Source organism: Nelumbo lutea, chromosome 1 (assembly GCF_056320005.1).
Source record: "Nelumbo lutea isolate HS-2025 chromosome 1, American lotus-T2T, whole genome shotgun sequence".
Lineage (NCBI taxonomy): Eukaryota > Viridiplantae > Streptophyta > Magnoliopsida > Proteales > Nelumbonaceae > Nelumbo > Nelumbo lutea.
In genome coordinates, this window is record NC_142684.1 from 56805762 (window position 1) to 56833477 (window position 27716).

General features: G+C 35.7%; 2 protein-coding genes across 4 annotated transcripts in view; both read left to right on the forward strand.

Annotated features, from left to right (window-relative positions):
• The window catches only part of LOC148874678 (S-adenosyl-L-methionine-dependent methyltransferases superfamily protein), a 35864-nt gene extending 30802 nt beyond the window's left edge, over positions 1-5062 (forward strand). The window contains exons 9-11 of the mRNA XM_088963560.1: positions 1185-1249; positions 1338-1427; positions 4585-5062. Of these exons, the coding sequence (XP_088819686.1) occupies positions 1185-1249; positions 1338-1427; positions 4585-4701 (272 nt within the window). The 3' untranslated portion in view covers positions 4702-5062. The remainder of the gene's footprint in view (positions 1-1184; positions 1250-1337; positions 1428-4584) is intronic.
• A 15686-nt stretch (positions 5063-20748) lies between these two features.
• NPQ1 (non-photochemical quenching 1) lies at positions 20749-26450 on the forward strand. Of its 3 annotated transcripts, none has more exons than XM_088965136.1 (6): positions 20749-20904; positions 22744-23066; positions 23183-23355; positions 23918-24014; positions 24120-24511; positions 25638-26450. In XM_088965136.1, exons 2-6 carry the CDS (start codon positions 22773-22775, stop codon positions 26137-26139), a joined length of 1458 nt encoding a protein of 485 aa, XP_088821262.1. In that variant the 5' UTR covers positions 20749-20904; positions 22744-22772; the 3' UTR covers positions 26140-26450. The 3 variants fall into 3 exon arrangements, with proteins under 3 accessions (XP_088821262.1, XP_088821264.1, XP_088821263.1); XM_088965137.1 differs by having other exon boundaries at positions 20848-21053; XM_088965138.1 differs by lacking the exon at positions 22744-23066 and having other exon boundaries at positions 20769-20904.
• The last annotated feature ends 1266 nt before the right edge of the window (positions 26451-27716 follow it).

A 27716-nucleotide genomic window follows, 5' to 3' on the forward strand; every position in this document is an offset into this window, starting at 1 on the left:
GTTGATCTGGACCGGTATATTGGGCCACATGCTGATCTGGACCAGAATATTGGAACATTACACAGGTGGTCAATCCAGACAGTGTCCTACTTGGTTGATGATTCAATTGGCTACACAACCTACACTAGCAGAAACATGATGGATTGTGTTGGGAAGTTCCCTACTTGATCTGATTGGGAAAAGGTGCATACATAAAAAGAGAGAAAAGGGATTTAAACCAAACTAGAAAAATGTTGGGGATGTAATAGAGGATAGGAATGTGGTCATCCTATGGCATACTGTCTACAGGACAAACCAACAAAATGTAAAAATCCAGCTTGTTCCATTTAGAATAACGGGCCCTTCCCAGCTCACATCTTACCATACATGCTTCAAGACCTAATGACTTGGCTTCTTCCCCTAAACTCAACTTCCTTTCCATCCTTCGCACCCATGCCCCATTTAATGCTTACAGTTAATCGAGTCCATGATATTGTTCTCTGTGTTTGCACCTTTCATGATCCACTATCAGCCATACTTTCACGCATTAGTTAGCAAAATGTGTATGGAAAAGCATAATACAGAAAAATCATGTAAAATGGTTTTAAGAACAAAAGAACAATTTGCTTTTACATCTAAATACACATATAATCTATTAAAAATATAAGGCTTATTACTCAATGATGACCCCTGCTATTTGTCAAAAAAAAATGATGACCCCTGCTATCTGGTGTGATCTTGAGAGGGGTAGACTGGACATGACCTAATCATTGGCATTAAACAGTTTATTACAAATTCCCATATCTTTCCATAATTTTTAATAAGTTGGTGTCTCATATGATTTAAGTAAAAGATTTGTCATTACACATAATGCACATACTTACTAGCCATGCTACTCCTCAGTGAGGAACTCCATATGATAATAAACTGTTCAAGTTTATAACTTTTTATGAGTTAATTTTCTTCATTCCCTGTCAACTTCTTGCTTTGTGTGCATGCCTGATTGCTTGAGTAGGTGGGCAATGGAGAGATTGAGTATTAAAAAAAGGAATAAATAAATAAGAACATCATGGACAAAAGTAATTCAATATTTTTGAGTGGGAAGTTACAATTAAATACTGATGTGCCATATCTGATTCACAATTTACTTACTAACGAGTGCTTGATCAAGTCTCTTTTTGTCATTAAATATCATGTTGATATAGCTCTGGAGCTGATTGAACATCTTCGGGCAATGGGTGAAACCAATGCTCTTATGCAAAGGAATAAGGTAAAGTATTTTTCAAAGAGGAAGAAATATTTGGTTTTGTACTTGCTTTGAGAGGCACTAACTTCCTTGTATTTTTGGATTGGGTTAGATCTTGAAGAGAGACACAGCCTTGGCAACTGCTGCCGTGTACCAATCAATGTTTGCAGCAGAAGATGGAACCATTCCAGCAACTTTTCAGGTGAAAGCTTTATTTATTTATTTGTTTTTCTGTTATTGTTAAAATGTTAAAGAGCTAAAAGCATGGATTTTGTATCAACTGTTGACCATCAACATTTCCTCATAGCCCACAATCATTTATGATGCTTTTTTTTTTGAAGGATAAAAAGAAAATTTCATTAAAAAGGAAAAAGAATGATAACAGGAAGGTGATAAGATATCACCTGGAAGAGGAACACAACCAATGGATCCAACAAACAGACATCAAAACCTTTAACAAAACCGAATAAGTAACCACACAACTTACAAACCAAAGACTTAACAAACAAACCCGGACAAAGAACAAACAGCCTTGAAATGCCTAGCACAGGGCTTAGTCTTCCCTTTTTTTCTCTCAAACTCTCAAAGGCCCTCCTAGATAACTTCTCACCGACCCAAAAGAAGAAAAAGAAAAAAACAAACCCAAGATTTTACCTATCGTATTCCTTTTCATTTATTAAATGAGTAAGATGCCCAACTCAACTCAATGAGGCCTTGTCCTAACTATATGGGGTTAGCTACATGAATCCTGTTCCACCAGTCTGCTCTATTCAGTGCCATTTCCATTGTTAAGGTATGAGCCCTTAAATCATTCTTAACTACTTCAATCTCTTCTTTCCTTGAAAAAGAAAGAAGCAGAGAAGCTGTCATCGAAGATATTACCATCAAGATGGTTCACTGGGTTAAGTAATTGGATCTCTTTAAGGATATTCCTGGTATTGAGGTGATGAGAAAGTGGAGAGAGGTAGCCGTTTCTGCACCCTGTAAGGAATGGTCAGGCCTCTTTAGTCCCCACCTTCTAGAGGTTTTGTTAAGCTCAACTTTATTGGTAGCAATGAAGGCACCATTTGGCATAGGAGTTTTCAGGAATGAGGAGGGAAATATCATTGCACTCTACTCAGATCCAGTTGGAGTTGGGGACTCATTAAGGGCTGAAATTATGGGTGTTATGAAAGGGATTCAAAAGGCTAAAGAGCTGAATATCAGAAAGTTGTTAATTGAAGGTGATTCGAAGCTTGCAATTAGTTGGCTCCAAAAAGAGGAGGATGGATGGTGGTGCTACAGATATGAGAAGAGGAAAGCCATTAAATTGTTACAAGGGGTAGAGGTGTGATGCAGTAGGGCTGGAACAAACTATCACAAAACAGAAAGAGAGAGGAAGAGAGCAAGAGAGAGAGAGAGAGAGAGGGGGGGGGGGAATCCCAAGGAATCACTTTAGGGTTTGTAGGAATCACTCTATACAGCAAACTTGCAAGAGAGCTCAAAAGAAATCTTCATTCATTCGTTAGCTTCAAAAGGAAAAGAAACATCTATTTATAGAGTGACTTGTGTGGCCCGGAATACTGTTCACCATAATTACAAAAAATGTCACTCGTCTTGTGCATCAAGAAGCACAGTAACTTTCTATCTACTAATGCAGATAAACTAAAAATAGAAAGGCAAGCCCTACTAAACTAGAGGAACAGGGCACTATAGCCCAGGCTCACACGGTAGTTAACACGATGAAAATACCCATACTGTCCAAATATACAAAAATGCAGAAATTTTCAGAAAATTCCAAATTTGATTCTTCAGCTCTTGCATTATTCTTTGGTATTTTGCCAATCTTTACAGCATGCTTGTTTTGTTTTGATTATGTTTTGAACTTCTTAATTCCACTATGACCACCAATTTTCTTTAGCACCTTGCCATTTTCCTTCAATCTATGTTGTACACCTTACCCCTGTATAAGGTAGGGTTGCCCTAAATCGAACCTTGACCCCCTTGATATAAAGGTTTGTAAATCTATTAATCTTTCCAATAGTGAAAGTTTGGCAACTTTTCTATGCAAGTAGTGTTGGAAGAACAACTCTTCTTCCCTGACTTCACCTTGCTCATCCTTGCAAGATTCCATGGTGGTAGGGTTCCCCATCCTCCTTTCTTCTATGTTTTCCAGTTATCTTTTCTTCATTATTCCTTTATTATTTTTCCATTCCTATGTAGGAGCACTATTGAAGCTTTTGCAAGTTCTTGCAAAATGAAAAGGAACTATAATGACTAGGGAAACAATATTTTCAACCCGTTGTTGACTCGGTCGGTCGAACCATTCAAACCATCACCCAACTAGGATTTTGGGTCCAGTTCAGTCAAGACCCGTTAGACGGTCAAAAACCGTTGACTTGTTCAAGAACCCTTCAACCCGGCCGGTTCAACCATTGACCTGTTCGACCTGGTGACTAGGTCGCATGTTGCACACTGAATACATGCAAACTTTTGTAGGCCATAACTTTGCACCCCGATGTTCGATTGGAGTGATCTTTTTTTTTTATTTTGGGTAACTTTTTGAGACCTATGTGTCCCAAGGAGCCATAGGTGCCTTGCCCCACTATTTTCACGAAAAAACCCCTTTTTGGCCTAAAATTGCAATTTTTAATATTTTTATAAATAAAAAATTTAAAAACTGAATTTAAAAAACATATATTAAATATAAAATAATACATATAACATATCTAAAACATATTTATTGCTAAAATATATATTTACACACACACACACACACACACACTATATATATATATATATATATATATATATATATATATATATATATATATATATATATATATATATGTGTGTGTGTGTGCTGACATGGCACAGTCTGAACTGTTCGAATGCTGTTGTAGTGAAAAAATGGATATATATATATATATATATATATCTAAAACACCTAATAGGGAAATATGAAAAAATGCTGTTGTAGTGAGGTTGGAAAATGAATTTGTGTAGTGTACCCAGATGGGTGGAAAAAGTAAGATGGATGATAACAAGGATGAAATAATACTAGAACTTGAAGGGCTGGGTTACTTCATGAAAAGTATCACAAAATAGGTTTGACACTAGAACTTGAAGGGCTGGATTACTTAATGAAAAGTAATACTAGAACTTGAAGGGATGGATTACTTAATGAAAAGTATCACAAAATAGTTTGACAGTCATGATGTTTACATATAAACACCCCATGATAAACCTTCTGCAATTTCCCCCTTTAATTTGAGGAGGCCTTCCCCTCATGGTGTTCAATGTTATGGTTGTCTGAATGTATATTTTGATATTCTAAGTTCTGCATGTTGCGAATGATGATGTTTTCCTGGATACTGTAGGTTATCTACATGACAGGGTGGAAGGAACATCCATCACAGCAGAAAGCCAAAAGAAGGGGCTCTGCTACCATATCATTCAATGACATCCAAAAGCAATTTGGTACGTCCAGATTGTAGAGTTGGTTGGAGACATGGTTAAAACAGGATGTTGATATTCAGTTTTTAGATGATCTCGGAGAGCCTTGACATGCTTACTTCCACATTTATGCATGATTTCGTATTTCATCTTCTTGTGATTTATATATTGTGGCAACTGTGTCTGACTGCCTGACTCATGGTCCAACTTAGTCATGAGAATTTTTGCATCAAGCACGATAAAATGAGTACTTTTACCTTTGTTAGGAAGTAGATGGGAATTTCCCAAAGTACTGGGTAGGAAATAAGTCCATGCAAGAACACAGTTTCTGTATCCTCCAGATTTATGTGAATATGTAGCAGTTACTTAAGTAGGTCCCATTGAAGTTGACAGGACCTGAAACCCATGACTCGAGGTCCTTCGTTTTTGCAATGTGGAGATCTTCCTACCTTGTTTTTGTAGAAGTGCATGGGAATTGGGAAGAAAATGACAGAGGGGAAGAAAATAAGGGTTTAGGTAGCCAACCGCAAAATGGGCTGATGCTTGATTATCATGTCTTGAGTGGGCAACAGTGCACCCGGGGTCGCTCAAGTCATTAAAATCACAATGCAATCTTAATCAAAATAAATGGTCTTTTACTTTCAATATTCCTCTATTCAAGATTCAAAGTATTGATACATACGATATACAAAAAAGTAGTATATTGATGAGGGTTGGTTTTGGGCCTGGTTACCCCCTGAAAGTGGTCAAACCCCGAAACAATGGGTATTTGCCTATTAGGTGTTTCTATGGGCTAAAGATATGATTAGGGGTGGCAAATGTGTAGGTTGGATAAGGGTTGAATACCAACCCACCATATTGACCCACCAATCCACCATGATCCACCATTAATTCTTGTTAAAGGGTCATAATCCATCTTAACCCTAATTCACTCATATTTACCCATTTGACCCATTCATATTGATCCTTAATTACCTTCAGCCATACATATTTACCCATTCATATTTACCCATTTGACCCATTCATATTTATCCTCACCTATAAATACAAAAATGGGTTAGGGTCAAGATTGCCAGTTCTAGATATGATGACACATCCAATATGTGACATTCTTATCGCTATTTTGAACTTTGGTTTAAAGAGAATCAAGACATCTCTAAGAAGGGTATTAACCTTCAAAGTGGTTGTGCATATCTTAAATCCTATTATTTAGTTGGTGGGTTAAAAAACTGATACATATTGTACCATATGCACCAACACAAGGTCCATACTTCCATTCTACCCTTCTGGCTGCGTTTGGAAATGATGCAAATGGAGTATAAATTCTGGTTCAGGGTAAATTTACACTTTGGTTCACTTTTGCTGTGTTTGACAACATTACATTTATGCAATGACAAATGATAGAAAATACATTTGCCAATGCAAACTTACATTAATAATAAGATGTAAAAGTACATCAATAAAAAAAGAAGTATATTTACATTCAAATGGGCTTTTGATTAAAAAAAGGCATATGTTTTATTGGAATTTATGTTTGCATCAATTACAGCTAAAAGTCTGTTTTGTAAGACGGCAGTGCAAAACTAACTCAATTTTGCAATTTATATGGACTGTTTTACACTACATGTTTTCATGCACACTTATTTGCATCGTTTCCAAACGCAGCCTACATGTTTACAACATGTATCAATATTTTGAACCTTGCTTCTATTACTACTTGAATGTGCAAACCGACAAAGTCAATCAATGGCTATGACTCCAATAAGGAATGCTGGTGCCATGGACTTTATGGAGTGCTTCTGAAAGCGTAAAGCTTAATTCATTCTGGCTCAATTTGGAAGAAGTACAAATACAAATATGTAGAGTGCAAAACCTTATATTTTGTATCATTTTGTATGTATTTGTATATGTACTCCTTCCAAACTGAGCCTCTATGGAATCCATTTTACAAATCTTGTTGAATAGATTTGCGAGAATACAAGCAGGAATTGAAGGCCAAGTTAGGGTTCTTGAGCAGGTAGTCACAAATCTCGTTAAGGGTATGAGTCGTTTTATTTGAAGACCTATGGCTACGAGTGTGTAAAATGGAAGCCTGGAAGGCTTGCAAGAGTACATCTGCAATCCGCAACAGGTAACACTGATGCACCAATTCCATTGCTTGTGTGGCCACAAGCCTGTTTTCGGTATTTATCCTTCAAATACACATTATATTCCTTTACTGCTTTGGTTCAGGGTAGTATCATTCCCCAAAGCTCAGTTTGAAAAGATTATAAATACAAAATACAGGGCTTTGCACTGTCTATATTTGTATTTGTACTCTTTCCAAACTGAGTCCAAAGGAAAATATTAGAACAAAATGTGAGAGGGTTAGTCCATTTCCAGTGGATCCATCCAGTCCAATCCAATCCAAGGACTCCCGACAGCTGGGGTCTTTTTAACATGTATTCAAGAATGGTTTAAAATATTGGTATTTACATATAGTTAAGGTAATTTTAAAGCACGTGGATACTCTTAGAAAAAGTACATTGATAACATTGAATTTAGGAATCGAATGACTGCAAGGAGCCATTGGTTCGTCTGTAAGGTGGGGCCGGGAAGTTGTTAATGTGGAAATCAACCAACTTGCCTTGGTATTTTTGCAGGGAAATGGGGTTTACGGAAAGTAAAATTTTCCTTTGTAACTTTTTGGGCCACTTTTTCAATTTAATTTCACCCCTTTCATTTATGTGAGTAAATTACTTAATCATGCAAGAGGAAAAGTGGCCAAATATTGTGAGACTAAAATGCCCTTAACCGACCAAGGGGTGGTTCATTATGAACGCGGAACCGATTCCTCCAACTACCAATTTGGGGAAAAGGGAGGGAGCTATTAATGGTGAGTGGCACCAAATACCAGAAAAAAGGTAAATTGCTTAAGAGCTCTCTTATTTTTTGATAAACTAAGCATGGTCTAATAAAATGTTGGGAATGGTAGGAAAATTAAAATAGGCATGTATTCTTTACCAAGAATATATAAATACACTTAGTTGGTATAATACATTATTTGGCAAGTCTTTCTATACGGGCTTCGAGCTGTTTAGAAGCTTGGAATGACTTCTGGGTTTTTCCTGTTTGGCGATGTAAAGATTCATTGGAAAAGTCTGAATTTTAGCTTTTTCCAGGACGCTTCAAATGAAGCTTTTACAATCTTTTAACGCCTTGTCTTCTTCGAACGTGTGGCACGATGTACACACTTGGGAGAAAATGGGTTATCTTTTCACAAAAAACTATTTGAATGTATAAGTGGGACTTACCACTGGTATGTGGGGCCTACCTTGAAAAATATGTGGGACCCACATTAGGTATTATGTGAGGCCCACCTTGTAAAATGTATGTGGGCCCCACATACATGTCCACACATGGACCCCACATGCATGTCCACCAATGGCGTGTGGGGCCCACATTGTAAAATGTATGTGGGCCCCATATACATGTCCACACATGGACCCCACATGCATGTCCACCAATGGTATGTGGGGCCCACCTTGTAAAATGTATGTGAACCCCACATACATGTTCACACATGGACCCCACATGCATGCCTGCCAATGGTATGTTAGGCCCACCTTATAAATGTACGTGGGCCCCATGTCCACCAATGGTCTATGGGGCCCTCCTTAGAAAATGTATGTGGGTTCCACGTGTTAAATGAAATGTTTGTTGGCCCGTGCACAAGACATTTATATATACATAACACACATTTTCATCACATTACCAAACAATTTTCTAGCTTTTATGGTATTTCTTGAAATTTATGAAAAACATTTCAGTCAAACAGTCTTTAGTCTTCCAAGATCTATTTGCAAAATCTCACCCACTCTTTTAACTATCAATCTTATAACAACTCTTCTAGAAAAGACTTGCCAATGCATGTCATGTGATATGTGTTGGTTTTTGAACTCACTTGTACACTCAATACTATGATTTAAGACACATCTAGGCTCTTTGGAGGATAAATACCCCTCTTGGAGTTGTCGCCGCTCAATTCTTAAAATATAAATTTCTTTAACCAAGTTAGATGTGTAAAATGAATAAGGTCGCCTGTGGGGCAACACGACTTGGCACAGCTACCAACTATAGTGACGGATCATGCTAGACACAGCACGACCCCTGGGGCCAGGTTGAGCCGAGGTTTTTTCGGCCTGTGACCCATGTGGGCTCGTGCCTACACGACATGACACAACCTTGTTTGCGGCCCGCGGAACTTAGCCATTTTATAACTGTTAAAGGGGGTACAGTGGCAAAAATACCCCCTAACAACTATTCTGGGGGTATTTGTGTATTTTATCAAAGAGGGTGTAAAATGATTAAAATACCCCCAATAATTATAAACAACTAGTTTAAGGGGCATTTTAAATAAAGTGATAAGTAAACTTTTTAAATGACCAAAATACCCTCCTAATAACTATAAATTACTAGTTTAGAACGATATTTTGGTTAATTTAATTATTTCTAACCCTTAAAAATACCCTAGTCCTTACCCATTTTCATCATCAAATTCAATTTTCCATTCTCATACTCTCATACTACTCTACTAGGGGTGGCCATGAGTCGAGCTCTTCACGAGCTATTCGAGCTCGGCTTGTGAAAAGCTCAGCTCGACTCGGTTTCAACTGAGCTTCAAGCCGAGCTCGAGCCCAATTTATAGGCTCAATTAATAAATGAGCCGAGCTTGAGCCTAATAGAGCTTGGCTCATGAGGCTCGTGAGCCGAACTCGAATATATATAAATTATAGAAAATAATATATATATATATAATAAAAATATTATAATTCTTAATTATTTAAATATCAAATACAAAATAATTTTTATATATAATTTTTTATTTTTATAAATCATTTTTTTTTCAAGTCAAGCTCGAGCTTATGAATTTTTGACTCGAACCAAACTTGAGCTCAAGGTTCTAGCTTGAACCAAGCTCGAGCTCGAGTCGAGCTCGGTACTATTAGGCTCGGCTCAACTCGAATCCATCCGTATACTCTACAATATATTCTCATATACTCTTAATTTTTTTTTTTTTAATTTCAACAAGAAGAAATGCTTGATTGAGTTACTTAAGTTGAAATTGGAAATTTGAGAGACTTAAAAGCTTTGCATTCAAGTTAAAATACCGAATCAAGTGACTAGACTTTGAGGACTAAAATGTAATTACCATTTTAGTTGGATTTTTTTTTTTTTTATAAATTTTAGATTTTAATATTATTAAAATGGCAGGTTCCTCTCAGACCTCCTTTCACTTTGCTTCCTTTGATGAGTCTCAATAACAGTACGATAACACTACAGATATCGGAACTAGTGCCACTACCACTGAACAAATTTAATCTAATCCTACCCCTAGTAATTCTAAGGCATCAAAAAGGAAACCAGCTAGGCTTGGGAATATTTTACCATCAAGGAGGTAGAAGGAAGGGGTATAAGAGTAGTTTGAAATAAATGTAAAAGTGATTTTAGGTATCAAAGTGGTGGTAGCACAGGCCATTTGAGAAGACATATATCCACAAACATATCAATCAATTTAAAAATAAACCAACCCAAACCCAAATTGGGGTTGGGTCCGAATCATTAATTTCCAATTTTCATTATTCACAAGAAAAAGTAGACGAATATTAGCTAGATACATATTACATGTTGAACAATCATTTGCATTAGGTAAGGATATTAAATATGAAGTAGTTATATAAACAATACTTAATCCAACGTATAGAATAATTTAGAAAAAAAAACAAGAAACCTATAAACAAAATTTAATTTCTACATTGACAAATCTTTCTTCTAAAATTTCTCTTACTTCAGATGTTTGGTCTTCTAAGTATAATATTAGTTATACTTCTGTAATTACTCATCATATTAGTGAAATTTGGTTTTATGTAAAAGAATTTTCTGCTTTACAAGATTAGAATGGCCACATACTGGCCTAGCTATTGCAAATAATATTTTAAATAATATACATATTTATAGTACAAAAGATAAATTTCTTAATTATTTATAATAATGCTAGTAATAATGATGTAGTTGTAAGTGTTTTAAAATCTCAATTAAAACTTATTTTAGAAGTAAAGTTATTTCACATTAGATATGCTTGTCATATTTTAAATTTATGTGTACATGATGGTTTAAATATTATTTCAGAACATGTTTCAAAAATTAGAAATTGTACACCATATATTACATCTTCACCTATAAGAAAACATGATTTTAAAAATTTATGTCATCAATATAGAAAAGTATAAATAATTAATGTTAGATGTCTAACATATGTGGAATTTCACTTATGTTATGTTAGAAATTAGTATACAATATAAGGAAATTATATCAAACTTTTATAATCAAAGGATGCCAAATAATATGATAACTAAATTTGATTAACATATAGAAAATTGTATAAAAGAATTTTTGCAAATATTTATGATTCTACAAACATTTTTCATTTTTTTCCGGTATTTATTATCCAAATTTCTTTATTTTATTTAATCAATATTTATAATTAGTCATTGTTTTACAAAATATAGAAATAAATAATATTTTAAAGATATTGTTTAACAAATGGAAATTAAATTTAAAAAACATTGGGAACATATGTCTCTTTTATATTGTTTATGTGTAACATTAGATCCTAGGATAAAATTAGAAGGTGTAAATATAATACTTAATTCATATAATCAAAATATGAAAACAGATCTAGGTAGACAAAAAAAAAAAGGTTCAGTACCACCTATCGATTCTTAATAAGGCATTGTTTCTTCATCTTCCTCTACTTCAAGTTCATTTTTTAATGAACTTAATTTTTATTTGCAAAATAATTTTCTAAGTTTCCTCACATTTGAGTTAATAGAAATTTTTGATATTTTAGTTTGGTGGAAAGCATAAAAAAATAATTATCTTGTGTTTGTCGCTATGCACAGACCTCACCAAAGTCCACAATAGCATCCAAATCTTATTTTAGTTTAGGAAATAAGGTGTTGGATAAGAGAAGAAGCCAAATGACAAGCAAAACATTAGAAATAGTGTATTTGTCTAAAATATTAGTTGGATGCAAAAGAAAGAATGGAAGATAAAGGAAGACATGACACATCATTCAATGTGTCACTAGAAGAAGAGGAAAATAGGACTTGAAGTTGAAGGCTTGAAGAAAATTTTTTAGATCATCCTCGATTTTGATTTTTTTAATTTTATTTGTACCTTGTAAGTTATTTGTAAATTTTTTATTTTCAATTTTATTATAGCATTTTCTACTTCATTATATTTTCAATTTCATTTAATCATTTTATATTTTTATTGTATGAATTGATTATTCATATGGAGTAAAATTTTAAGATGATTTTTTAAATTGTTGTTGCAATCATTGAATTTGTCATTTTCCATCAAATTTTCATTATTAATTTTTTTTTTGAGTTTTTGATTTTTTGTAGTGACAAAAAAGATTAAAAATCTAAAGATGAAATAATACATGCTAGCCTAGCCCAGGCTCGTACTAGGTCACACCCAACCTTCATAGGCCATGCCGGCACAACTTTCTATAGTGGCCATGTTAGGCTAGAACAAACCACATTACACCTCTAAACTAAGTGTATCACCCCTTTGAATCATGAGATAAGAAAAAGTTATTTATTGCACATATTATACTTTAAACTTGGTCATTAGTTGCCTTTTGATATTATCAGATTTGGCGACAAGGTAAATTGGAGATTGGCCGAGGGTGCCACCTTCAAGAATGAAGAGACATCAGAGGCCCCAAGGGTGGAGACTTAGACGATTAAGTTAAATGAGCTAACTGGAGAGTTGAGGTGTCAAGGTGAAAGTTTTGGCAAGAGCAGAAGAGTACATAAGAGAGTGGTAGGCGGTGCACCATTGAATGTAGCATTGATAAGGCTTTGTAACAGCTCCTCATGTCGGCTTGCAATGAATGACAACTCCATTAAGAGTAGAGACCATGGTTTTTAAAACCGACCTTAAGACCGAGCCAATCAGGGGTCTGGTTATTGGGCCGAACGGTCTGACAGTTTGAATCGAACGATTGGCCTATTCTAACAAAAAAATAATAAAAAAAATAAATTAACAAAATAAAAATAAGTCGAAACCATTTGAAAGATTAACCGCCTGAATCAGTAGTTTATTGACCAAAATCAATGATTTTGAAAAAAAAACAAAACCGGTTACCTAACTGGTTCCTGATTTTTCCGGTTCAATCCGGTTTTAAAAACCATGATAGAGACCACATGATTGAGCGTTACTTTGACATTTAATGAGCCCAATCACTCGACCGAGATCGTAATGGTTAGAGGGGCTCGAAGAAATTCCCGATTACTAACTGTGGCCTATAAAAAGACAAGGCTACCATGTCTCACATGTTGACTAGGCCAAATAATTTGGTAGTATAACATGCCCTAGCTACCAAGCTTGACGTCAGCTTTGGGCGAAGGAAGTAATGTTGTTGTTTCATTGCTTCAATGCAAAGTTCTCGACAGTCTAGGTATTCGCAAAATAGGATGGTTCCAACTTGTCGAATCATGAATCGTTGTGCTCGGGATGCAAAGTAGTGACTCAGGAATAGGGGTGGATTCGAGTCGAAATGAGCTGAATGGCTAGTTATTCGAGATCGGTTTGATAATATGAGGTTTGAGTTTGGCTTACCAAGGTAGTACGAGGTTCGAACTCGACCTCAATTCGAGTCAAAAGTTCATATGTTTGAGCTAGATTTGAGAAAAATGTTTTATAAAAATAAAAAAAGATATATATATATATATATATAATATTTTTTAATTTGATATTTAAATAATTAAGAATTATAATAATTAGTTATTATTATATATAAAAATAAAAATATTATATATATTATTTTCTATAATTTTATTATTATTACTATTATTATTATTATTATTATTATTATTATTATTATTATTATTATTATTATGATGATGATGATGATGATGATGATGATGTAGCTATTCGAACTTGGCTCGATTAGGAGCCTGCAAATTGGGCTCGAGCTCGGTTGAAACCCAATCGAACCAAACTCGAATAGCTCGTGAAGAGCTCGGCTTCGTGGCCACCCGTACTCAGGAATTGACGTATTTGATAGGAAGATGTTTCGACTTTTGAAGTTCTCCACATGGCATCTATCAACGTAGAGAGATGGAGTGGATTAGTTCATGGTTGATCCATCATAAACCACAATTAGTTTTATGATATACTTGTTTCATGTTATAACCTTTGCTCAACTATTTTCTCCAAACTCCTAAAGTTTGGTAATGTGACTCATGTATTTAATCTCTCAATAGCTATTACAACTTTGTATATTATTTTTTATTGTTCTTAAATGTAAAAACCATGTTGTTCTTTCTCCATTTATATGACAATTTTTTCTTTCATTGTCTTATTAAATGGCTTAGCTAACAACATGCAATAGGCCTACTTTTTTCATACATTTCTACACTTCTATTGGAATGCTATTGGATCCCAATGCTCTTCTCTTCTCCATCTTATTCAATGCCTATTTCACTTAGTATTTCTAATTTTATGTATTTTAACACTAGTAGTAGTAGTATTACTAATATCTTCTCCATCAACACTTTCTACATTTTTTTTAGTAGTTTTTTAAATCAGTTTTCCATCTTTCTTTAATTTCCTTATCTTTTACCAAGGCTAGTTGATCTTTCTCTTCAATGCATCTAGCATAGTTTATTTCTTTGCCTTTCTTTTCTCTTATTTTTGCTACTTTATAATCTTCTTTTTGATCCTCTTTATTGCCTAATTTATAATATTCTCATTATCATGTGTGTTAATTTTAACTTTGCTTACTGTTTCTACACTTCTTTTATCATGGTTTTATATTTTTCCAAGTTTTCTCTATTTTTAGTCTTGGCTAATCTTTGTATTATGTTCTTTTTAATTCAATTATATTTTCAACCTCTTCATTTTACCACCAAGTGCTTTTTTTTTGTGATTTTCTAGTTTTTTAGATTCTCTAAAAGTGTTATTTGCTACTTTGTTTATGTGGTTTGTCACTACATACAATTAGTCTTTCTATATAAATTCATTTCCCTTGTAATATTGGGCTATTTCTAAATTGTACTATTTCCTTTCATATCTACACTACATATATTAAACATAATGTAAATAAAAGCATAGTCCCAAAGTCTGGCTTAACCTAGCCCGATCCATGATCACCAACTTAATTGATTCTTAGGGTCCATTTGGTTAATGGTTAGGATCAGAGTCATAATCACCTATTCCCAATGCTTGTTTGGTTTAGAAAAAATTAGAATCAGATTCCAATCATTGTTGCTTGGTTCATTTGGAGTTGGATCAAAATCAATCAAAAATTTTCAATCTTGTAATAGTTTATTTATATTTTATTATTGGATTATTAGTTTGTTATTTTTGTTATATTATTAGGTGATTGGTACTTTATTATTGTTTTATTAGTATTTAATAATCAACATCTTAGCATTTTATTATTAATATCTTATGAATATATAATTATTATTTTATTGGCACTTTATTATGAATATTTTTTATAAGTTTATTAATAATTTAGTAGTATTTAATAATTAATATCTTAGTATTTATTATTAATTTGTGAATATTTATTAATATATTATTATTTTGTTATTACTTTACTAATATTTTATTACTATTTTACTAATGTTTTATTAATAATTTATTATTTTATTATTAATATATTATTATTGTTTTTTTATTTTAGTATTAGTATCTTATTGTTACTTTAATAATATCTTATTATTGATAGGCTCTAGAATGGGAATTCCATTCCTACCAAACAAATGATTGGAATTAGAATGGGCCATTCAGATTTTGATTTCAGGCACCCATTCCAAGGAACCAAATGGACCCTTAGGCTTTGTTTGTTTTCTTAGAAGTAGGGGTAGGTAAATTGGTAGATACCATAGAAAAGAAATAAACGCATTTTCATTTTTCAATATTAGTGGGTTCCCAAAAAAAAAAACACGATTCTCAAGCAACTCATTTACATGGGGAAGTATACTCTCCCCTCAAGCTTGGGTAAATTACTTACCCATGCACACAAAAATCGCTAATATGTGATGGGACAAAGTTGTCCCTTCAATAATGTCACCTTTTTTTTTTATAAATCAATCATTGTGCATGTTTACCTGAGAAATAATAATAAAAAAAAACAGTGGTGTGTGTTTTTATCCAGATAAGTATTTCTCAAAAAACACATGTTTGGACAAGTGTACTTACCTGCATAAATCATTTACTAAGGCATGAACAAAACCTTTTAAGCATTTGGGTTTTACAATTTTACCTTGGTTGGGCTAGACCTCTAGCCGGATGCTAGTATGATACCCGACTTTGGGCCAGGCTTAGGTTTTTTTGGGCAAATTTCTTAAACTACCCCTAATGTCTAGGAAATTGACTAATTCTACCCCTACTATTTCGATATTGTCTTAAAGTATCCCTACTGCTTATGAGAATTTTCGCCATTATTAAACTAGAGGCATACGAAAAGTCATTTTTTCCCTTATCTGTGAAGGTGATCTTTGAAAGACTAATGTCGACGACACAACAAGATATTGAAGAAATTGCATCTTCCAGATATTCATTTCGCTTCCAACTTCTATAATGACAGAGCGGGCAGTGGAATCTAGGCCACAAACGGGGACAATGACAGAGATGGGGATGGGGAATAGGTGAGGGAGGAACGCATCCAAATTCACAACAACCATGCCCTTATCTGGAGTTGATCCCCTGATTTGGACAAGATTTCAATGTTGGAGTTGAGTCACCGCCACCAACTCTACTACAAAAGTATTCTCAAACCACTCCCCTTTCTCTGTCATACACTCCCCTGAGCCAGACAAGATTCCGGTGCTAGAGTTGACCCCCTGAACTGGACAAGATTCCGGTGCTAGAGTTGAACCACCACCACCATCTCTACTACAATTCCGAAGCTAAGCTTGAGAGATCGTTACGGAGAAAAAACCAACTGATGAAAACACAAAATTACAACTGAAAAAAAAAATTGATCCGAAACAAGGTGGCAAAAAAAATCGATTTTGCAAAGCTCCAAAACCGACACAAGGGTATTCCTTGTCCAAGCTTCACCGGAACAAAGTCGATGCAACTCCAAGAAGGACAATGATATGATAATCCTAGGAATTTCTGGTTTCATTGGCAAATATGTGATAAGAGATGCTATCAAGTTCCTCAATACCCCTTTCATTCATTTTTTAATTTTTTTTTTGGTTTTTGGTTTTTCTGTTTTGGTTAAGATCAATCACTGTTGCCGTTGCAACTTCTAGCAACAGTGATATTACCGTGAGTTCTCTGTTAGACAGTGTATGCCCTTAGCTCCAATCAGAATGATGTAAATGAATAAAGTATATATTTGATTCATGTTATTATGGTGTGTTTCTTTGTAATACCCTTAAATTGGATACATATGAGACTCGTGTTAGTTTAGAATCTTCACAGCTGCTGGATAGATCTGGGGAGATTTATCTTGCCAAGGCTGACACTGATGTGCCGCAAAGTTGGTTGGGTGGCTTGTCTCAACTGCCAAGGTGAGACCTGAGGTACATGCAGTGTGAGTTTTCTTGAAACCCTGAACCGGACCAGAATTTCAGTATTGCCTTGGACCTTGGAGATAGATGAGCAAAACTGAAATGTTACACCTGACCCCTAGACTCGATTATGATACTACACTAGGTGTCAGATTGGGCTGTCTTTGATATGCCAATCAATGAGATCCTTAGAGGGGGTCAAAACTTGGGTATGTTGGGACAATCCGAGAATTCATTTGAGTGGGTGATCATAGTGACAGGATCAGTCCCTTTGTCGGACAAAGTGAATGATCGGGGATGCACTCTCTCTGATGGAAACCTAAACTACCGGTAGTCAATTTCAACCGTTAAAATTTGTTTTGCAAAATATATATATATATATATATATATATATATATATATATATATATATATATTATGGTTTCAAAATATTTGCAAAATGTTTTAATTCCTGGGATCCATGTGAGTAGAGAGTGCAGCATTGTACCTTGCAACCGAGGGAGAGGTCCTCTCTTGTCGGGAAGTGTTTGATCATTATGGGCTGAGAGGTTAAGTGTAAGACCATTGAGGGTAATACCTGATGGGCTAATCTTGCATCTGCCCATAGTCCTTGGGTTTATAAGGTGGCTTGACCTAGGGACCATTTAGTGCAAATGTTGGGCCCACTAAGAGCCCATGGTGATGGACTTAAGGGTTCATTGTCTCCTATAGTGAATTCGGTCAGGCCTTGTAACAGAGGCTGTGCTGAACCCATGTGGCTAATGTGTAGATCAATATTTGGGTCCCACGCAATACAAGGATATCTAACTAGGCAACAGTTTGGAGGGTAAGTGAGCAGATGGACTTAATGGGCCTAAAGCCCAATTCGAACTTGCTTATTGAGATTATTTAAAAAAGGGCGGTTCTGGGATTTGGATTAGTAGATAGGATAAGGGATTATCCCTATCTACTCAGAGAGTCCAGATCCAAATAAAGATTTGGATAAGGAAACTCCTAATTAGATTAGGAGGGCTGATCTTTATCTATAGATAAGATAAGGGATTATCCTTATCTTTTAAAGAGAGTTCAGATCCAAATATAAGATTTGGATCAGGAAACTCCTAATGGCTGCTGAATTCATCAGAATACAAGGCGAACCCTCAGAATACATCATAATTCATCTGACTGATTGCTGAATTCTAGAGAGAGGCATCACAGTTTGACTGCATTGTCTCCTTCTCTCCTGCTCTTGCCGCCATTCCAGTTTGATCTCCACTTGTGGGAGCGATCAAGAAGGGTTATTGATATTACCTTTTGGTGGAAAAGGTACTGAAGTCGTGCCCACTTGCCCTCTATCAAGATTCTTGCAAAAGAATTCGGTTCTTGCTAAAGAACCATTCTCTTGATTCTACTTCATCCTGCACCGTGTCATCTTCGGTGGAAGCAATCTTTGGATCTTTCCTTGGGCATGAACACCTTCCTTGGGCATGAACACCTTCATTGAACCATTCTCTTGCTAAAGAACCACTCCCTTTTGGTTTCAGATCTGGTCTGGTTTGGGTTCAAGATTGATAATTGAAAATGCAGTTTTCTAAAATAGGGAATGTGATTCCCACATGGGAAAGAGCGAAATTTTTGAAATTTTGCCCAACCTTCCTGTAGGGTACGGCCATTCATATGATGGATCTATCATCCCTTCATTCTCCTCACCACCTATGAAATAGCTATAGGTTTCTGGGTATTTGTCAATTGACCAATCAACACCAAACCCCCCTTTCATTAATTTTTTTGGTTTTTGGTTTTTCTTTTATTTGTTTAATCAATCACCATTGCGGCTACAACTTCTAGAAGCAACGGTATTCCCGTGAGTTCTCCTCACCGCCTATGAAAGAGTTATGAGTTTCAGGGTATTTGTCAATATAAAGAATTCTAGTCATCGATTATAATAGCAAGCGATGAAGTATTTGATTAGATTTTTGTATACTAGTTGCATTCCATCCTGTATCGTCATTCTGTTCTGTTTTCGATGAGAGAGAGAAAGAGAAAGAGAGAGAGAGATCGGGGGAGAACCAGAGCTAGAGATGTCTAAAACCTCCCCTAAGGTTGTAGTGGCGTCAATGTCCACCGTGTGTGTGAAGGAGGTGAGGTGAGGTGAGGAGAGAGAGATAGAGAGCCAAAGGGCATTTTTTGAAATTTTGAAAAAAATTGATCACGTGATGTCATATAAGAAACGAGTGTGAGGGACTGTTAACAATAACGGAGGTGTTACACAATTATCATAAATGATAAGAATTTTAAGACAATAATAAAACAGTAGAGGTAGAATTAATCAATTTCCTAAACCTTAAGAATAATTTAAAAAATTTGATAACTAAAAGTTATATATTGTAAGGCTAACGAAATAAAATTCTATACATTAGGTGTCCTATACGATAAATAAGTCTTGGTTCAAAGTATTAGCCTTCTGAGCCGCGAACTGGTTAAATTTCTTGTGAATAAAACAAAAAGAGACAGGAGAACAGCCGAAGGAGATTTCTGGTACTTAATTTCCAAAAGCCACAAACAAAACGAGTGCCGGGTGGCTGTGTCTTCGTGCGCCTGCATAACACAAATAGAGTCGGAACAGATTCACAGGTGAGTCATGGACCGTACCACCTATCACTCTCCAACAGGAAATAGAGGGCCCATTAAGCATGTTTTTCTTTCCAGTCTTTCAGTCTTTCAGTTGTTTACAAGTTGGGAAGATCGACTTTTGGTCTATTTCGTTTAGTTCATAGAAGATTTAACCATCAAAAGATGAAGCACCAAAAAGATGTGAAAAACCTATTTTGGATTGATTTTCGGAAGCTTTTCAAATTTTATTATAGTGCGAAAAGACGCAGAAAGACATACATCTAACAAACGTGTTTCAAATTGCTTAGATTTTAATGCAAAAGCTCAATGCATCTTTTGCATGTTAAAACTACAAGAAGATCTTCCCAAAAATATACACCAAACAGAATAAACAAATAGCACCAAACAATGAACAACAATTTTCCGATATTGCTCCCTTCGGTGAATATGATCGATCACATTTATATGGGCCGGGTTCGGGGTTCCACCAACAAAGGAAACTTTGAATAGGACTTCCGATTGCTAGTCCATATTGCATTTGACACTTTACATGATGAGAAAGTTTATGATGTAGAAAAGATATGATACGGAAAGAGTTTTCACCGATCAAAATCCATCCATCGAGTTTTTCAGATATTATATTGGCGCTAGGGCATAGTGGATATTAAGAATTGCACCCCATTTTGGAATTACAAGGAATAGGTAGGGAAATGGACAGGGATTTGCCACATGGCAAGGTCCTTTTTATAGTTTTAGACTTTTGATGTGAAAAAAAAACAAAAAAAGAAAATTTTGCCACGTGGAAGATTCTTTGATGGTTTAAGGAAACCTACCAAACGACCCGGCTATCAATTTCTGGTCCGACCTGAATTTAACCCAACCCAACCCGGAAAATAACAAATATTACGTTTCAGGCATCCAATCCACATATTGTCTTATCCGAGTCCATTCGCTTCCCTTTCCACACATTCTCTCGTCTTTTTATCTCTCTGCAACTTGCCGGTTGCTGCCATGAAACGTACTGTCTCTTTCACTTCCAGCTGCTCAACCTTCGATCGGCCTGACGAGGTTTTCATCTTAAACCCTAATAAGCTTCCATCTCTCTCTGTTTCTCTCAATCTCTGGTTATCATTGTATTGCTTGGAAAGCAATTCCAAAAACAGAAAAAGAAGAAAAGAGTTAGGAGGGTTTTCCATGGAAATTTTTGGTTTTGACATGTATGGTTTTGTTTTCTCTCTATTCAATTGCTTCGTAGTTTCTCTTTCTTGTTTTGGATACCAGTTTGATTGCAATACCTCAAATTTTAAATGTTTATTCGTTTATGCTGATTTAGTAAATGGAGCACAATTGGGTCGATCTATTAGCATTTAACTGTAAAGGATGCTATGACTTGATAGTGTCGCCTTGTATTTTTTGAACTCTTCTGAGCCTGAGCCATCAGGCCATAAAAAAACTCATCGACGCTTGCATGTTGTAAAAGTTTTGAGTCTACCTACTTCATCGAATAACTTTACTCGGAAAGCTCAGTCAGAGTATAAGGAGGAAATCCTCTTAGTTGGGTTATGAATGATTTGGTAGGAGTGGATGTTCAACTACTTCTGGGTCTTACTGTTAAGTAGATGTTGTTTAACCGGAGATGATTGAGCCTCTAGGGGCAGCTTTTACAAGCCATTGTAATGGATCCATGGTCTTGTCTTCTATCTGTACGCATCTTATATGTTTTTTCCCATTTTTTTGTGGTTGGTTGCACAGGAAGCTCCTGTTCAATTTTTTATAAATTATAAAGCTTTTGACAAGAATCAAAAAGAAAAAAAAAAAAAAAACTACTCTATGATATTACACAGTTTGTTTAAGAGAATTGGTGCATAGTTTTCTTTTTTCTAGGCAATGGTTCAGTGGTTAGTTGACAGCAGTTGAAATGATGAAGGCTGGATTCAATCTCAAATATGGGATTTGACTCCCTCCGAGACTCTACCTGCATATTCTTTTATGCAATTAGTAAATACCAAGCAAGATATCTCTTAGACGAGAAAACAACTTGATTGAATTCTCTAATTCTTGGATAAATTGATTGAGTGGGTGTTTAAGCATCCAATAGGACTGATTTTTGACATATAAATTCGTCAAGGCCATTTATCCATGTTGGTCTCAGTTATCTGGGCTCCTTGTTGGGGGTGGACTGGATATGGACCCAACCTTTTGCTTTTTTTTTTTTTCTTTTTTCTTTTTTTTTTTTTTTGCATGAAGTGGTCATTCTCAGACATGAACCCACTTTATTGCACTTGGCAATCCGAGATTTTTGGCATACAAATTCTTGAAGATGTGGATAAATTGAATGCATCTGATTAACAAAGCTTTTGTATGTCATATTGCCAGTGCTGTTGATAACTATAAAGCCAAAAAGGATGATACCCTAATTATGAAAGAAAATGAAGTACAGATTACAGAAACAGATGAAGTAGAAGTAGACTTAAGAAAGCATGGTATTGGTAGCTTTTTAGAAATAAATGGTCAGAGAGGGAGGAAAAGCTAGGGCATTTGCATTTGGTTTTGGTCCTATTATTTTTTGCCTTTATTAGTAAAAATAGTCATAAATATGCTTACTTGCAGTTCACATAAAATTACCTTATTCAATTTGTTAATGCATTTTAAAGGACCATGTCCTAAATCTGGAGAACCCTGGGATGCCCTTTGAGCTTTTGTGGTCATAGCTCTCTTATTCCATTGTTTTCTGTTTGATCAGCAACAGAAAAAATCTTTTATTAAATGAGGAAAAAATTTACAATAATATGAGTAGCCTTGGTGACCCCAAACTCTTATTCCATTGTTTTCTTGTTTGAAAATTTTGAGTTGACCTTTGAAGATGCAGATCACCGGATAATCTAAACACCAATAAATCATTGTCAGGTTGTGTTTGGAAGCCAACCCACTGTAATATGTCATCCACCTCAGGCCCAACATGTTTCTCACGGGATGATGGTATTGTGGCCTGTATTGAATCACTATTACCCTCAAGTGGTAAAAGGTTTCACAGAAGTGGGGCTTGGCATCAGCATGGCGTGGTTAAGGTGAAATTATGCTCCAATAGTAAAGATCGAAGAACCATCCGGTTGAGAAGATCTGAGAGAAAATTTTTTCGGTCGGTTTCTAGAACTTTTCATCTTGTCTCAGGTGGAAATGAGAAGATTATTTCAGTGCCTAGCATTAATACTGATACGTTTTGTGATGAGGTAGCTGCTTAAATATCTCTCCTCTTGGTTGGTCGATTTAAAATTTTCTAGTTTTAGAATAGTAGTCAAAATTTTTCTTGGTGTAGAATCAAATTCTAAGTGTCAAGTTTTGGCAGGCAGAAGGGGAAGTTGGATCTCCATCGAAGAAATTATTAAATATTGTGAAGCAGTGGAAGGGAGTGCATGTTGTGGCTGCAGCTAGTATACTGGCATGTATATGTTTGGTTGTTCCATCAGCAGATGCTGTTGATGCACTCAAGACGTGTGGTTGTCTATTGAAAGAATGCAGGTATTTCATTTGCAGCATCTAAAGATTTCTCAAAGGTGATAGTACCGTGTTAGATGCCAAGTAGTATGCTTTTTCCTTTTACTTTGCCAGTTTGAGCAATGTTTCTGAGGGGCACTAGATACAAAAGGAGTATAATACCAAATACTGCACCTTGTCTTAGTTTTACATTGTCCTATATGTTGAATAGAAACTCTATTAATTTTATTTTTTTATGTTGCAAACTATAAGGCTTGAAGCAGATACTCACATTGTTCAACTTCCAATTTCTGAATTCAAATGCATACTTTTTGGGACTAAAAAAGTGACCTTTCTAGCAGCTGGCACAAGTGGACTAAAAACTTTACCTGGTATAGCCTATTGTTCACCAAAAATCTAAATAATTTTTCCTGACACTGGCTTGTTCTCAAGACAGTCACCTCTCATAAAGATTGTTGTCATGCTATACTCATCAGATTGTAGTATTATTCCCTCAAATTTGGATCTCTTAATCCCAAGAGCAATCCATGCTTCATTTAGAGTTGATGAATCTTTTTCATTTTTGGTTTTTGGTTTCCTTGTGCAGGGTAGAATTAGCCAAGTGTATTGCAAACCCATCATGTGCAGCCAACATTGCATGTCTCCAGACATGTAATAATCGACCTGATGAGACTGAATGCCAGGTCAGTTGCATTTCTTTTTCTCATTGTATTAGTAGGAGTACAATTTTAGAGTGATGAGAGACTGGTTTTAGTTAGATAGTCAGTTAACCCTTTTATTTTTCACAGATTAAATGTGGGGATCTGTTTGAGAACAATGTGGTAGATGAGTTCAATGAATGTGCAGTCTCACGTAAGAAATGTGTACCCAGGAAGTCTGATGTAGGCGAGTTTTCAATTCCAGATCCTGCAGCTCTTGTCAAGAGTTTCAACATTGCAGATTTCAGTGGGAAATGGTACATAACTAGTGGCTTAAATCCTACTTTTGATACTTTTGATTGCCAATTGCACGAATTTCATATGGAGTCCAACAAACTTGTGGGAAATTTATCATGGCGGATACGGACTCCTGATGGTGGTTTTTTCACTCGATCTACTGTGCAAAGATTTGTGCAGGATTCAAATCAGCCTGGGGTGCTCTACAATCATGACAATGAGTACCTTCACTACCAAGATGATTGGTATCTTTCTTCTCCCCAGCCATCTTTAATCATGACTCTACAAGTTTGTTTCCATGAATTGCGTCCATAGATCCACATGCACTAGTTTTTATGTATTGAGAGTACATCTCTTTATTTATTGGGAAATTATATTGTGATGAGCATCTATAAGCAGAATCTACCCTGCAAGCATGTGCAGTGTATACCTATTGTAAATGTCATTGACCTAATATTATACATGGATAAAATTTTACAACAAAGACTAGTAATTCTCTCAGCACTTTATATAAGAAGATTAATGCTTGGCAAGAGGCTTTCTTCATCTTCAAGAAATCCTGATCCCAGAATAAAACAGTCACATACTGATGCTATGAACTATTTTTTGGTTGTTTAACAGATGCTTTATTGGGTGAATAAAGATGCCAGGCATCCCCTAGTTTTGGCTGGTTGTACCACCTACCTACTGATGCTATGAACACTATTTGCAAAGTCCAGATCTTCTGGTCACAACACATTGTTAGCCACGTTCACCCAGCTGCACATTGGGAATATCAATGATATAATATACAAGTGATGTTCCCAATGTGCAGCTGGGTGAATTTGTCAGCAGATGAACCATTTGCCACCTGCCCTTTGTGTTGTGTTGTGTCCTGCCCAAAAATTAGTCCAACAGAACTTACCAAACCTATCACTTCATGAAATGTTTTTGATGGTTAACCTAATTTTTGCTTTCCATCTTGCTATAGATCTCATGTCCAGCTTGTCCTGTTAGCTTCCATTTTGTTTAGGCAATGGGCCATGTTTCTATTGGTGTTTAATTTAGAAATTAGAATAACATTGAATCTTTAGTGTCCCCCACGTTTAATCTATATCTGTGGAACCCACATTTCATCACATACAACAATTTTCTTTGTAATAATAAAACCGTTCATGGCTATTTTTTACACAAAATACATCTGATATATTTTGGGGCTTATTTTCTGTCATCCAAAACTTGTAATTGCATCTGTGCACTTTTTACTATTTATTATTTATTTAGCGACATCAAAGGCATTCATCAAAAAATTGCTCATTTTTTCTTATTGTGATGAAATCTATTATTGAGAAACATCGAACACTACTGATTACCTTTGATGACTTATTTCAGGTACATTCTGTCATCCAGAGTAGAGAACAGGCCAGATGATTACATATTTGTATACTACAGGGGCAGGAATGATGCATGGGATGGATATGGTGGTGCTGTTGTGTACACTAGAAGTGCAGTTTTACCTGAGAGCATTATCCCTGAACTTAAGAATGCTGCAAAGAGTGTAGGACGGGACTTCGACAAGTTCATCACAACTGATAATACTTGTGGGCCTGAACCTCCCCTTGTAGAAAGATTGGAGAAGACAGTGGAGGAAGGAGAGAAGACAATCATAAGGGAGGTAGAAGAGATTGGAGGTGAGGTGGAGAAGGTGAAGAAAACAGAGATGACATTGTTCCAGAGGTTAGCAGAGGGCTTCAAGGAGCTAAAGCAGGATGAGGAGTACTTCCTGAGAGGACTAGGCAAAGAAGAGATGGAACTTCTGAGTGAGCTGAAAATGGAAGCCAGTGAAGTAGAGAAGCTATTTGGACGGACCTTGCCGTTGAGGAAGCTAAGGTAGGAGTTAGATGAGGCAGACCCATCAGACATTTTCAGCCAATATAGCCCAAGCTTGTTCAACCCCTCAACAGCCAAGAGGTTCATACATTTGAAAAAACAAACTGCAGCGCTACTAGAGTGATTAAATCTATGGAGAACACTGCAGCGCACTGCAGATTCTGAAATTACAGCCCCCATAGTTTACTAGTAGCCGCATCCTGCCCATGCATTTGACATCGACCCACGGTCGGGATTCATCCCACCTGTGCGCGCTGAACAGTCATTCTCCCTTAAATTTATTGAAAAGTTTACGACGTACTATTTTCCTTGCCACTTGATTCAGTTTGTGATCACATGTGAAATCTGCACTTTAAGGGCTAGTAAAAGTTTGACATGCCTGAACTATAGGGTTTGTAATTGGGACTATTTGGTTTTAGGGGTGCTCAACAAAAACCCAAGAACTGAAAAACCAAATTGGATTATATTGCAAATATAAAAAAAAAAACCAAGAAATCAAAGAACCAAATTGGTCAAAAATCAAATCGATGAACCGGTTAACCGATTGATTTTGGTTGACAATTTTTCAAAAACTGATGGTACCGGTTCAAAAATAGCCCAAATACAATTGGAACCCGGTTAAAGTGTAACATGTTATACCAAAAAGAAAAGATGGTCCCAGATATCCAACTTATGAGATTTTTGTTGAATCAGAGGGAGTATGTATGCATGACTAAAGAGTCAGGCAAAATATAAAAGATTTTGAAACCTTGGCTTCTAGCAAACAAAATAGCAGCCGGAATTGTCTTCAGCTCCATCTCCAGCACTGATTCCTTCACATTTCCATACACCCTCCATCACAGTAAAAGGTAAACACCATCCGATTCAGGATTACAGGACGAAACCTCTGCAATGGAACTTTCCTCACATGAAAGAAAAAACAAATATGACAAACAATAACCGCAACCTTCTTATCTTCCTGTCTAGAAAGATTATGCAGCAGTTTCATAATTAGGCCTTGCATTGAAGAATGCTCATAACTATTAAAATTACAACGAGAGGCAAACCAAATAATTTTAGCAAAATTACAAGAATAAATGAACTGCATCTTCAGTTTTACAGTACAAAACACACATATTTATTGAAAAACAAAACCACAAGAAGCCAAAATAGAAGCCACAACTACAAAATTCCCGACAACCCTCCATACCTATGCAAAACAAGCAAAGTCCAGAACAATTAAACTCAAACGTTGGGAAAATAATTTTTAAGCTGTTCTTTCACAAAAGTGAAAATTTGTCACTTCTTTGGAATGGCAATAGGGCGGCGACCTGAACCCCCAAAAAACTTTAGTTAATACTTAATAGTATTTTTTAGAAAATAAATTTACTTAAAATAACTTTTTTTAAATATAAATAACATATATATATATATTTATTTATTTATATATGTATGTATCTATGTATATATATAATTAAGATCGGAGCGGGGCAGGGACTTCACTCTCCATCCCCATCCCCATCAGGTCGGGGAGGCCAGGCACTCGGCGGAATGGGGAAAAATTGCCATCCCTATCACATTTAAGGAAAACTTCCCACTCCT

Bases quoted from the DNA above. Each gene is read 5' to 3' on its own strand.
- NPQ1 (XM_088965136.1), top strand. From the start codon at position 22,773: ATGTCATCCACCTCAGGCCCAACATGTTTCTCACGGGATGATGGTATT. The intron at 23,067-23,182 runs GTAGCTGCTTAA...AAGTTTTGGCAG, and splicing joins CTGATACGTTTTGTGATGAG to GCAGAAGGGGAAGTTGGATC. The intron at 23,356-23,917 runs GTATTTCATTTG...TTCCTTGTGCAG, and splicing joins TGTCTATTGAAAGAATGCAG to GGTAGAATTAGCCAAGTGTA.